Raw genomic sequence first — 12294 nt, forward strand, 5'->3', positions numbered from 1 at the left:
CACTGAGCCTCTTGGGCTTGCTGATGGCAAGGTTGGCGGTTTGAATCTGTGCGACGGAGTGAGCTCCTGCTGCTCTGCCCCAGCTCCTGCCAACCTAGCAGTTCGAAAGCACGCCGGTGCAATTAGGTAAATAGGTACCACTGTGGCAGGAAGGCAAACAGTGTTTTCGTGAGTTCTGGTTTCCGTCACGGTGTTCTATTGTGCCAGAAGCGGTTTAGTCCTGCTGGCCACATGACCCAGAAAGCTGTCTGTGGACAAACGCCAGCTGCCTCGGCCTGAAAGCAAGATGAGCGCTGCAACCCCATAGCTGCCTTTGACTGGACTTAACTGTCCAGGGATCCTTTACCTTTTTTAACCTTGCTCACACAAGCCACCTGGCTATTGCGTTCTGCACCAGCTACAGCCTGTGGCCCAACCTTCTACGATATCCGTTTGTACGGTGCATTGCAGTAAGCTAACCATGAGGGATGTGAGCAGATCCCACAATTTTTTTCCAGTGTAGGTGGGACTCATGAGGGTTTTTAAAAAAAAAATCATAAAGATTTTATTTTCCTAAAGCTTTCTCTGTTTCATTTTATGATGCACAATAAACAGAGATAGCAGCTATAACTGTAGTGATCAGACCGGATTATTATGAGGAATGATAAAATATGCATCAAGCCATTGTGTCCGCGATGAAAGCATTGCGCTGACTGGGTTTGATTCATTGACAAAAATTCCTGATCAAATCCCACAAGCCTCTGCATCTACACCATTTTTCTCTACTGTCCATTTCTCTATGTCTGACAAGCACGTATAAGCATTCTAGGACACAAGCATTCTAGTTGCTGCACCAGGCACCCTAGGCCATAAAGTTCATAGGTTACTTTGATGTAGTTTGTTAATCTTTAGATAGATCTTAGGGCCAGGAAGAGAGTTCAGGAAGAGAGTTCACAAAGAGATGGTGAATACTACCCTTCCTTCCTTCCTTCCTTTACTGATCTTCTGAATCCTTCCTTGCTTTGGGAACGCTACAAGTAACAGCAGATGAAAATTAGGAAACGAAAAACAAAACTATAGAATGGGCACCTAGAATTGTACATGGATTCAAACAGCACAGTCCAAGTGAATAATATTGGCATTATCTGATGATCAAGTATATGTCTGGATTTGCCAAGCTTGTGACAACAGCTGTCTAGCAGATGATGCATATAGAATCATAGAACTGTAGTTATAAGGGACCCCATGGGTCATCTAGGCTGATCGCCGAAGAATTGATGCTTTTGAATTATGGTGCTGGAGGAGACTCTTGAGAGTCCCATGGACTGCAAGAAGATCAAACCTCTCCATTCTGAAGGAAATCAGCCCTGAGTGATCACTGGAAGGACAGATCGTGAAGTTGAGGCTCCAATACTTTGGCCACCTCATGAGAAGAGAAGACTCCCTGGAAAAGACCCTGATGTTGGGAAAGATGGAGGGCACAAGGAGAAGGGGATGACAGAGGACGAGATGGTTGGACGGTGTTCTCAAAGCTACAAACATGAGCCTGACCAAACTGCGGGAGGTGGTGGAAGACAGGAGTGCCTGGCGTGCTCTGGTCCAGGGGGTCACGAAGAGTCGGACACGACTAAACGACTAAACAACAAAAGGGTCATCTAGTCCAACCCCCAGCACTGAAGTAATCTCGGCTAAGCATCCATAGCAGAAGCCCATCCAACCTCTGCTTAAAAACCTCCAAGGAAGGAGAGCCCACTTCCCCCCGAGGGAGACTGTTCCATTGTCAAAACAGCTCTTACTGTCAGAAAGTTCTTCCACTCCAATAATGGCTGTCCTGGGGGGGACCAGAACATGATCATTGGTTTACTCTCTGTAGGGGTTATTTGATATGATTAAAGATCTTCCCACACACCAACCCTTTCTAAGATGTTTCCCTTGTACGAGTTCTTTATTGTTTAGGAAGGGAGCCCCTGTCACTGAAGTTCTTTCCATACACCAAACATTTCTAAGATTTCCTCCCTGTATGAGTTCTCTGATGCGACTTAAGGGTGCTACTCTGACTGAAGCTATTTCCACACTCTGAACATGAATACGGCTTCTCTCCTGTATGAGTTCTTTGATGCGACTTAAGGGTGCTACTGTGACTGAAGCTATTTCCACACTCTGAACATGAATACGGCTTCTCTCCTGTATGAGTTCTCTGATGCAACTTAAGGGTGCTACTCTGACTGAAGCTATTTCCACACTCTGAACATGAATACGGCTTCTCTCCTGTATGTGCTCTTTGATGCAACTTAAGGGAGCTACTACGACTGAAGCTTTTTCTACACTCCGAACATGAATACGGTTTCTCCCCTGTATGAGTTCTTTGATGCTTAGTTAGAGCACCACGTTCACTGAAGCTCTTTCCACACTCGGAACATATATATGGTTTCTCCCCTGTATGAGTTCTTTGATGCAACCTGTGTTGCCTACCGTGACTGAAGCTCTTCCCACACTCCAAACATTTATAAGGTTTCTCTCCTGTGTGCAATCTTTGATGCAAGGTAAGGCTGGAACTGTAGCTGAAGCTCTTTCCACACTCCAAACATGTATATGGTTTCTCCCCTGTATGAATCCTTTCATGCGAGGAAAGGGAGTCGAGGCGACTGAAGCTCTTGCCACATTCCCAACATTTATAAGGTTTGCTGCCTCGATGAGTTTGTTGATGTATAGCAAGCCCATTGCGGTGAGCGAAGCTCATTCCACACTCCAAACACATATGCGGTTTCTCCCCTGTATGAGTTCTTTGATGCAACTTAAGTGCGCTACTCCGACTGAAGCTCCTTCCACACTCCGAACATGTATACGGTTTCTCCCCTGTATGAGTTCTTTGATGCGAGGTAAGCTGGTCACATCGACTGAAGCTCTTTCCACACTCTGAACATTTATACGGTTTCTCTCCTGTATGAGATCTTTGATGCCTAGTAAGATGGCCATGTACACTGAAGCTCTTTCCACACTCTGAACATTTATACGGTTTCTCTCCTGTATGAGTTCGTAGATGCAAGATAAAGGTACTACTGTGACTGAAGCTCTTTCCACACTCCAAGCATTTATATGGTTTCTCCCCTGTATGAGTTCTTTGATGCCTAGTTAGATGACCACGTTCACTGAAGCTCTTTCCACACTCGGAACATATATACGGTTTCTCCCCTGTATGAGTTCTTTGATGCGACTTAAGGTTACTACTGACACTGAAGCTCTTTCCACACTCGGAACATGTATATGGTTTCTCCCCTGTATGAGCTCTTTGATGCAAGGTAAGCTTACCACTGACACTGAAGCTCTTTCCACACTCGGAACATGTATATGGTTTCTCCCCTGTATGAGTTTGTTGATGCAACATAAGGCTGCTACTCCAAATAAAGCTCTTTCCACACTCTAAACATGTATACGGTTTCTCCCCTGTATGAGTTCTTTGATGCAACTTAAGGTAGCTACTCTGACCGAAGCTCTTTCCACACTCGGAACATGTATACGGTATCTCCCCTGTATGAGTTCTTTGATGTGAGGTAAGGTTACCGCTGAAACTGAAGCTCTTTCTACACTCCAAGCATATATATGGTTTCTCCCCTGTATGAGTTCTTTGATTCCTAGTTAGATGACCATGTTCACTGAAGCTCTTTCCACACTCGGAACATGTATATGGTTTCTCCCCTGTATGAGTTCTTTGATGCGAGGTAAGGTTACCACTGACACTGAAGCTCTTTCCACACTCGGAACATGTATATGGTTTCTCCCCTGTATGAGTTCTTTGATGTAAAGTAAGAGTTGAGTGACTACGCAATCTCTTTCCACACACGGTGCATTCATGCTTTTTCTTCTCTCTAGGCATTTGATTTTCACCACCCTGAGATGTACAAGAGTCACCCTCTGGCTTCTGCTTTCGTCTCCCCTCTCGCCTGCTGCCTCCATCTTTAACCCTCAGATTCCTTTGTTCTTTGGATCCTTTTGGTGACATTTCTGATTGTTCCCCTTCTGCCAGCATCCCTTCAACATCTCCTGATGGAATAAAAAGGCAAACTGATGAAATGCTAAAGGAGCGTCTTCACCCCAATCATTCAGTCAGGACACAGAGATCCAGGTTCCAAGGGCCTTGTGGCAGTTCCCTCACTGTGAGAAGGGATGTTACAGAGAACGAGGCGGAGGGCCTTCTTGGTAGTGGTGCCCACCCTACGGAACGCTCTCCCGTCAGTTGTCAAAAAAAGAACTATGCAACATTTAGAAGACAATTGGAGGCAGCCATGTAGAGGGAAGGTTTAAATGTTTTATTATGCTTAAGATAGAAAAAGGGACACGACAGGGATGCCCAATTTCACCATTGCTTTTTATATCGGTCCTGGAGGTCCTGCTGAATATGATTAGAAGAGACCAGCTGGTTAAAGGTATACAGGTCGGAGCTAAACAGTATAAATTGAGAGCTTTTGCAGATGATTTAATTTTGACATTACAGGAGCCAGAATCTAGTACTAAAAGGGTTTTAGACTTAATTCAAGAATTTGGTCAAGTGGCAGGATTTAAACTGAACAAGGTAAAAACCAAAGTTTTAGAGAAAAACTTAACATCAACTGAAAAAGAAAGGTTTCAGAATGAGACTGGTTTGACTGTGGTTAAGAAAGTGAAATACCTGAGGATTAATGTGACAGCAAAAAATGTGAACTTATTTAAAGATAATTATGAAAAATGTTGGACAGAAGTGAAAAAAGATTTAGAAATATGGTCAAATTTGAAGCTTTCATTGTTGGGTCGAATTGCAGTTATAAAGATGAATGTATTGCCTAGAATGTTGTTTTTGTTTCAAACATTGCAGATTGTGGACAAGATGGACTGTTTCAAAGTGGCAGAAAGATATTTCTAGATTTGTCTGGCAGGGCAAGAAGCCCAGAATAAAATTTAAGATTTTAACTGATGCTAAAGAAAGAGGGGGATTTGCCCTGCCAGACCTTAAACTTTATTATGAATCAGCAGCATTTTGCTGGCTGAAAGAATGGCTGCTTCTTGAGAATACAGACATTTTGGACTTAGAAGGATTTAATAATGCTTTTGGGTGGCATGCATATTTGTGGTACGACAAGGTCAAAGTACCTAAAGCATTTAAAAACCATATTGTCAGGAAAGCATTGTTTAATGTTTGGATAAGATACAAAGACTTATTGGAAAACAAAACTTCAAGGTGGTTGTCACCAATGGAAGCGAAAGCTCTTAAAAGACTCAGTATGGAGTCCAAATGGCCAAAATATTGGGAAATTTTGGAACAAGAGGGAGACAAATTGAAATTGTAGAGCTTTGAGAAATTAAAAAACAAAGTGTGAGACTGGCTTCATTACTGTCAGATAATGGAGGCTTATAAATTGGACAAAAAAATTGGATTCCAGGTGGAAAAATCGAAATTAGAAACAGAATTGTTAGAACCCAAAACTAAGATTTTGTCAAAGATGTATAACTTGCTGCTGAAATGGAATACTCAGGATGAAACGGTGAAATCTGTAATGATTAAATGGGCACAGGATGTTGGACATAATATTATGTTTGCTGACTGGGAACAGTTATGGACCACCGGTCTGAAATTTACGGCATGTAATGCCTTAAGAGAGAATATTATGAAAATGATATACAGGTGGTACATAACCCCAGTCAAGCTTGCAAAAATCTATCATTTGCCTGACAATAAATGTTGGAAATGTAAAGAGACTGAAGGTACATTCTTTCACCTTTGGTGGACGTGCCCAAGGATTAAGGCTTTCTGGGAAATGATTTATAATGAAATGAAAAAGGTATTTAAGTATACCTTCCTGAAGAAACCAGAGGCCTTTCTCCTGGGCATGGTCGGCCAATTGGTGCCAAAGAAGGATAGAACTTTCTTTCTGTATGCGACAACAGCAGCAAGAACACTCATTGCAAAATATTGGAAGACACAAGATTTACCCACTCTGGAAGAATGGCAGATGAAGATGATTGACTACATGGGACTGGCAGAAATGACCGGCAGAATCCGAGACCAGGGAAAAGAGTCGGGGGAAGAAGATTGGAAGACGTTTAAAGACTACTTGCAGAAATACTGTAAAATTAAGGAATGCTAGAATGATGTTGGACAGTAATTAAGTGGTTTTCAGCTGTAATGCTTAAGAGATAGAAAATAAGGTTTTGAAATAAGTAAAAGACCTAATGGTGAGGATTTGCTGATCAAACAAATAAAACTGGAATATAAGAAAGGGTGGTATGAGGAGGTCTGGAAAGTAAGTTAAAAGAAAATAAGTAAATGGAATTTATATGTGGAGGTTTTTTTCTTCTTTTTCTCTTTATAAATTGTCTTTACTTTCTGCATTTTTGTATTTCTGTATTTTCTTTTCTTTTTGTTCTAATGTATTAACTTTGAAAACTTTAATATGTATCTTATAAAAAAAAATAATAAAAAAAATTCCTTCCAGTAGCACCTTAAAGACCAACTAAGTTAGTTCTAGGTATGAGCTTCTGTGTGTACGCACACTTCTTCAGATACACACCTGTATCTTCAGATACAAGTGTCCATGCACACGAAAGCTCATACCTAGAACTAACTTAGTTGGTCTTTAAGGTGCTACTGGAAGGAATTTTGTTTGTTTGTTTGTTTTAACTATGGCAGACCAACACGGCTACCTATCTGAATCTTATAAAAAATTTTTAAATGTTTTATTATGCTTTTATATTTGTTAGAAGCAGCTAGAGTGGCTGGGGCAACCCAGTCAGATAGGTGGGGTATAAATAATAAAAGTATTAATATGTTATTATTATTTATTGAGTTCATATACCGCCCTAAACCTGGAGGACTCGGCGTGGTTAGCAGAAAAGATCACATCATATATAACCAGAATAAAAACAATCCAATAACACCCCCCCCCCAAAAAAGAGCCACATTTGAAAAAGACTAGAGGACGTCAAACATATCAAGCAAAAGCCTGGTTAAAAAGGAACATGTTTGCACGGTACTTAAAGGTGTATATCCCCTCATGGATCACTGCCTTGTCGTGGGGAAGGAGCTTGAATAAGTCAGAGAAGCAGGGCCACCCAAAAAAGACAGGTCAGCCAAGAGTTTAGACTAAATGTGATCCACCTGGAGAAGAAACTGGCAACCCACTCCAGTATTATGCCATGAAAGCTCCATGGACATAAAACAGGAGAAGCTTTGAGAGGTAAGTGAGTTTCCAAGGCATGCTCTGACTCATGGGGAGTATAAGGAAGGCGTCAGGTGAACTTCCCTGGGGAGAGCATTCCACAGACTGGGAGCCACTGCAGAGAAGGCCCTGTTCTCGTGTAGCCACCCTCCAGACCACTTGAGATCAGAAGGGGATCTCAGGGTCCGGGTAGGTTAATATGCAAATAGGTGGTCCTTGAAGTATTGTGGTCCTGAGCCATGTAAGGCTTTATAGGTCAAAACCAGCACCTTGAAACTAATTGCTAGCCAGTGCAGTCAGACGAGGACGGGGGTAATATGCTCACCCGCCAACTCCGGTGAGCAACCTGGCCGCTGAATTCTGCACTAGCTGAAGTTTCCACACTGTCTTCAGAGGCAGACCTACATATAACGCATATCTATATCTAACCTTGAAGTTCCCAGAGCATAGACAACGGTAGATAGACTATTCCTGTCTAGATAGGGGTGTAGCTGGGCTACCAGCCAAAGCTGATGGAAGGCACTCCAGGCCATCTGAGCCTTGAGGGACAGCAAAGGATACAGGATTACCCCCAAGCAACGAACCTGCTCCTCCAGAGGAAGTGTAACCCCATCAAGAGCAGGCGACCTCCCAGCCATCTGCTCTAGGGAACCACCCACTAACTGAGCCTCACTCTTATCTGGATCGAGCTTCAATTTGTTGGCTTTCATCCAGTCCATCACCCAGGCAAGACACTGGCGGGAGACGGTGCTCAGGGATATTAGTAGTAGTAGTAGTAATAGTAATAGTATTAGCCTGTCTAAGTAAGGCCTCAGCCACACTTGTAATTTTAATGTGGACTTGAAGTTGCTTGTTTCTCCTATTTTTTAACCTCTTCTGCCCAGAACTGCTGTATTTAATTTAAACAGAAATGTTTTAAAATGTGTGTGGTTTGGGGGGGCGTTATTGGGTTGATTTTGTTTATGTTTTGATTATGTACTTTGAGTTTTTATATTGCGATTTTATCCTGTGAACCGCCCTAAGGCCTGTGGGTATAGGGAATCATACAATTTTAATAAATTATAGTAAAATCAGACCGGACAAAAATTATTACAAGTTCCAGGGGGGAGCCCCAGCAGAAGGTTTCCCAATGCATAAGGGTTTGCCTTGACCCCAAGCCCTATGGGGAGCCCAAGGAAGGTCCCCCACCTGCAGGGAGGAGAGGAGGAGAAAGATCTGCCCTTCCATTGGGAAAAGATGTCCTACCCCCATACAAAGGGGGAAAGCCCTATAAATGCATTATTTTAGCGGAATTATATACAGAATGCATTAATTATGGCAAATGTAAATATTTGGGGAGATACCCTTTGCAAATGCGTGTCCATTAGGAGAAATCTGCACCAAAATGCTGACCAATTTTCAAGAGGTCTTTAAAAATAATAACATGTGAAAATCTGGATAAACTGACGACGAGAAAAAGGAGACGAAACTTACATTGAAATGGTTTGCCTAATGGGGTTTTTTTTTAATCCCTCCCCACAACTCCCTCCAGCAGCACCCCCACTCCACGCCCCCCCCAGTTGTAATATATAACAATACGACGCACCTCCAGCGCCTCCGCGAGGAAGGACAGCCGCCGCCATGACAGGTATCTCCCCCCCCCCCAAAGCGGGACAGGAACCGGAAGCTGCTATTCTCCCGACAGCCTTTTTTCCTCCGCTCTAGGAATCTCAGCTCTGTCGCCGCTGCTCTTAACCGTTTCGGAGCCGAGCGGCAGGAGCCTCTGGGCTTCTCCGGGCAGAGAGCGAGGAGAGGCGCTGGTCTCGCCTCCAGAAAGCCCCGCTGGATCAGCTGCATGGAGCCCCAAATAGTTTTCTAAATTATTTTTAAAAATATATATATTTTTTTCAATTTTCAAAATAACATTTTTCCTTTTGGTACATAGATATCCAATCCAAATTTGCAATAAATGGCTTTTCCCCTTGCCCCCCTGGTTTCCATTCCCCCCCTTTATTCTCCTTGCATATAATTACATTTCTCCAATTAATTTCAACTTATTTCCCCCCTCCTAATTCTATTCTTAGTTCATCAATGTTACACCAAACCTGCTAATGTTTTGACGTTTTTACAGTGTTCTCTAAAATAATCCATAAAGCTTTCCCATTCTAGACTGATTTTTTTCTCATTTTGGTGCCTGATCTTGACCGTTGTTGTTGTTTAGTCGTTTAGTCGTATCCGACCCTTCGTGACCCCATGGACCAGAGCACGCCAGGTAAACTGATCTTCACGTTACAGATAGGTAGCCCTGTTGGTCTGCCATAGTCAAAACAAAATAAAAAAATTCCTTCCAGTAGCACCTTAAAGACCTAACTTAGTTGGTCTTTAAGGTGCTACTGGAAGGAATTTTTTTTATTTTGTCTTGATCTTCACGGTTAGTTTAGCCGTTTCGGCAGACTCCATCATCTTGAGTTTCCCATTCTTCTTTCTTTGGGACCTTTCCTTCTTTCCACATCTGGGCTAGTAGCATTCTGGCCCCTGTAGTCGCATAAATAAACAGTCTCTTGCTTCCTTGGCAATTCTTCTACTATTACACCTAGTAAAAAAGTCTCTGGTTTTTTTAAACAAATGTAATTTTAAGAATTTTTAAAAGTTCATTGCATATCATTTCCCAGAAGCCCTTTACTTTTTTACACGTCCACCACATAGGCTCCCTCTCCTTGCTGCTTCTGCCCATTTGGAGAGGGCGGGTGAGGAAGCAGACAGAGCTAGAAAAGCAAAGAGGAGCCTGGCTGAAAGGAGCTTCCTCCCGAGTAATAATAATAATAATTTATACCCCTCCCATCTGGTGGGATTTCCCCAGCCACTCTGGGCGGTTCCCAACAGAATAATAAATAATAATAATAATAATAATTTATTATTTATACCCCACCCATCTGGCTGGGTTTCCCCAGCCACTCTGGGCGGCTTCCAACAGAATCTTAAAATACAATAACCTATTAAACATTATAAGCTTCCCTAAACAGGGCTGCCTTCAGATCTGGTACAAGTCAGATAGTTGTTTATTTCCTTGACACCTGATGGGAGGATGTTCCACAGGGCGGGCGTCACCACCAAGAAGGCCCACCGCCTGGTTCCCTGAGTGTCAGCCTCAGCAGGTACACATTGGCTTGATTTTGCTGTTTGCTGAAGCTGAGCCTGGAGAAGACGGAACAACTGACCGCTCTCAAAGGGGGTGACCCACTGGAGGTGGGGCTGCCTGTTCCAGAGGCTGGTGTGTGTCGACTCTTCCTGATACAGGGCTGCCCCCAAAGATGCGCCGCAGTCTTCACAACCTGCTGACTCCTCCCTTCACCCGCTAGCTGAGTTGTTGGTTTCCAGATGTCATGGAAAGATACCCTGAGTTGTTGGTTTCCAGATGTCATGGAAAGATACCCTGAGGCAGATGTTTGGTGGCAGGACGGTATAAACCCTAGAAGGCTGCAAAAGAAGAGATTATAGAGAGCAATCTGAGCTTTCCTTTTTCAAGACGTTCTCAGTCCTCATGGCATAGCAGTGATTTCAGAAGCCAAATAAATTGTGCCAAATGTATTCCTCCCGGAAAAGCAAAGCTTCGCCACCCCAACCTGAAACCCTGCCAAGTTAGTTGAACAATAACTTTATTAGGCCTTACAAAAACATCACAGAATAGTGGCAAGGTGTTACTCAGAGCAGGGGACGCAGGATAAGGAAATAGAAAAAGATGAAGTATACAAATTAGGGTGGATCGTGTTGTATGCACGAGGTCAGCCTGTAGACCTGATAACACCCCATCTGAACTATACATTCAAAGCAGTATCAAACCATTTTAATGCCGTTGTCGTTGTCCCCCGCCGGGGATCCTGGGAAGCATAGTTTGTTAAGCAGAGCTGTTAGGAGACACATTTTCCCTCACAGAGCTAAAGTTCCCAGCATTCCCTGGGAAGTCGCAGCCCTGTATCAGGAAGTTTTTAATGTTTGGTGTTTTCTTACAATACAAATTTTTTATTACCATCATAAACCAGCATAAAAGGGTGGGATACAGTCATTTAAAATTTGAAAAGTGTTTTGGAAAGCTAAAAAGTATGAAAAGGTGAATATAAAAGTCTATAAGAATTTAAAGGAAGCTAAAATGGGTTAAACCACAGAGCCTAGGACTTGCCCATCAGAAGCTCGGCGGCTCGAATCCCCGCGACGGGGTGAGTTCCCGTTGCTCGGTCCATAGCGGTTCGAAAGCACGTCAAAGTGCAAGTAGATAAATAGGTACCGCTCCTGCGGGAAGGTAAACGGCGTTTCCGTGCGCTGCTCTGGTTCACCAGAAGCGGCTTAGTCATGCTGGCCACATGACCCGGAAGCTGTATGCCAGCTCCCTCAGCCAATAAAGCGAGATGAGCGCCGCAACCCCAGAGTCGGCCACAACTGGACCTAATGGTCAGGGGTCCCTTTACCTTTAAATTAATCTAAAAGAAGGGATAGGAGCATTGGGTGTGTGTGGAAGAGCATAAAAGGTTGATATATGAAAGACTTCTAACTATCAATTTACAGAGCACTCTGATATGTTCATTTGTGGCACAGGTCATCCCCTGGCAAATTTTGAGCGCTGCTGTGCAGACTCTAGCAACATTGCAAGTCATAGCAGGATGGGTACCTGAAAGCAGCAGGGAGGCATAGAATTGCCCTGTGCGTCCTGGGTACTTATGAAGTAGTGGGGAAACCAGGCTAAGATTAATGTCTCTATTATACAAGCACTGTCCTGAGTCACAGGGGCATCGTCTCTCTGAGAGGGGAGGGCATGACATCGATGGTCAGGGTAAAAGCCAATGTTTTATTATGTTTTATATATGCTAGAAACCCAGCCAGATGGGCAGGGTATAAATAATAACATCCTTCTTCTACTTCTTCTTCTTCTTCCTTCTCCTCCTCACCCCCTCCTCCTTCTCCGTCTTCTTCTTCTTCTTCTTCTTTCTTCTCCTCCACCCCCTCCCTCTTCTTCTTCTTCTTCACTCTCGGAGCTGTAACTCTCTGTGCAGGGCAGTATATACAGGTGAGATTGTTAATTTCGGGTTTGCATCAGCCGTAATCATCACAATTATAACAAATAAAGGCTTGACGTATCTCACTTTGCATGTCA

The 12294-nt window shown here is 43.3% G+C and overlaps 2 protein-coding genes across 2 annotated transcripts in view; one reads left to right on the forward strand and one right to left on the reverse strand.

The window, feature by feature from the left end:
- The window catches only part of LOC309364811 (zinc finger protein with KRAB and SCAN domains 8-like), an 82156-nt gene that overhangs the window by 17212 nt on the left and 52650 nt on the right, over nucleotides 1–12294 (forward strand). The window lies entirely within an intron of this gene.
- On the reverse strand, nucleotides 543–8970 carry LOC309364517 (uncharacterized protein). Its single transcript, XM_081901985.1, has 2 exons — nucleotides 8755–8970; nucleotides 543–4020 (listed from the first exon to the last, which is right to left on the reverse strand). The coding sequence occupies exons 1-2, from the start codon at nucleotides 8789–8791 to the stop codon at nucleotides 1982–1984; spliced, it is 2076 nt and encodes a 691-aa protein (XP_081758111.1). The 5' UTR covers nucleotides 8792–8970; the 3' UTR covers nucleotides 543–1981.

The sequence above is a fragment of the Podarcis melisellensis genome (genome assembly GCF_964234715.1).
Source record: "Podarcis melisellensis genome assembly, chromosome: 2".
NCBI classification, from domain to species: Eukaryota; Metazoa; Chordata; class Lepidosauria; order Squamata; family Lacertidae; genus Podarcis; species Podarcis melisellensis.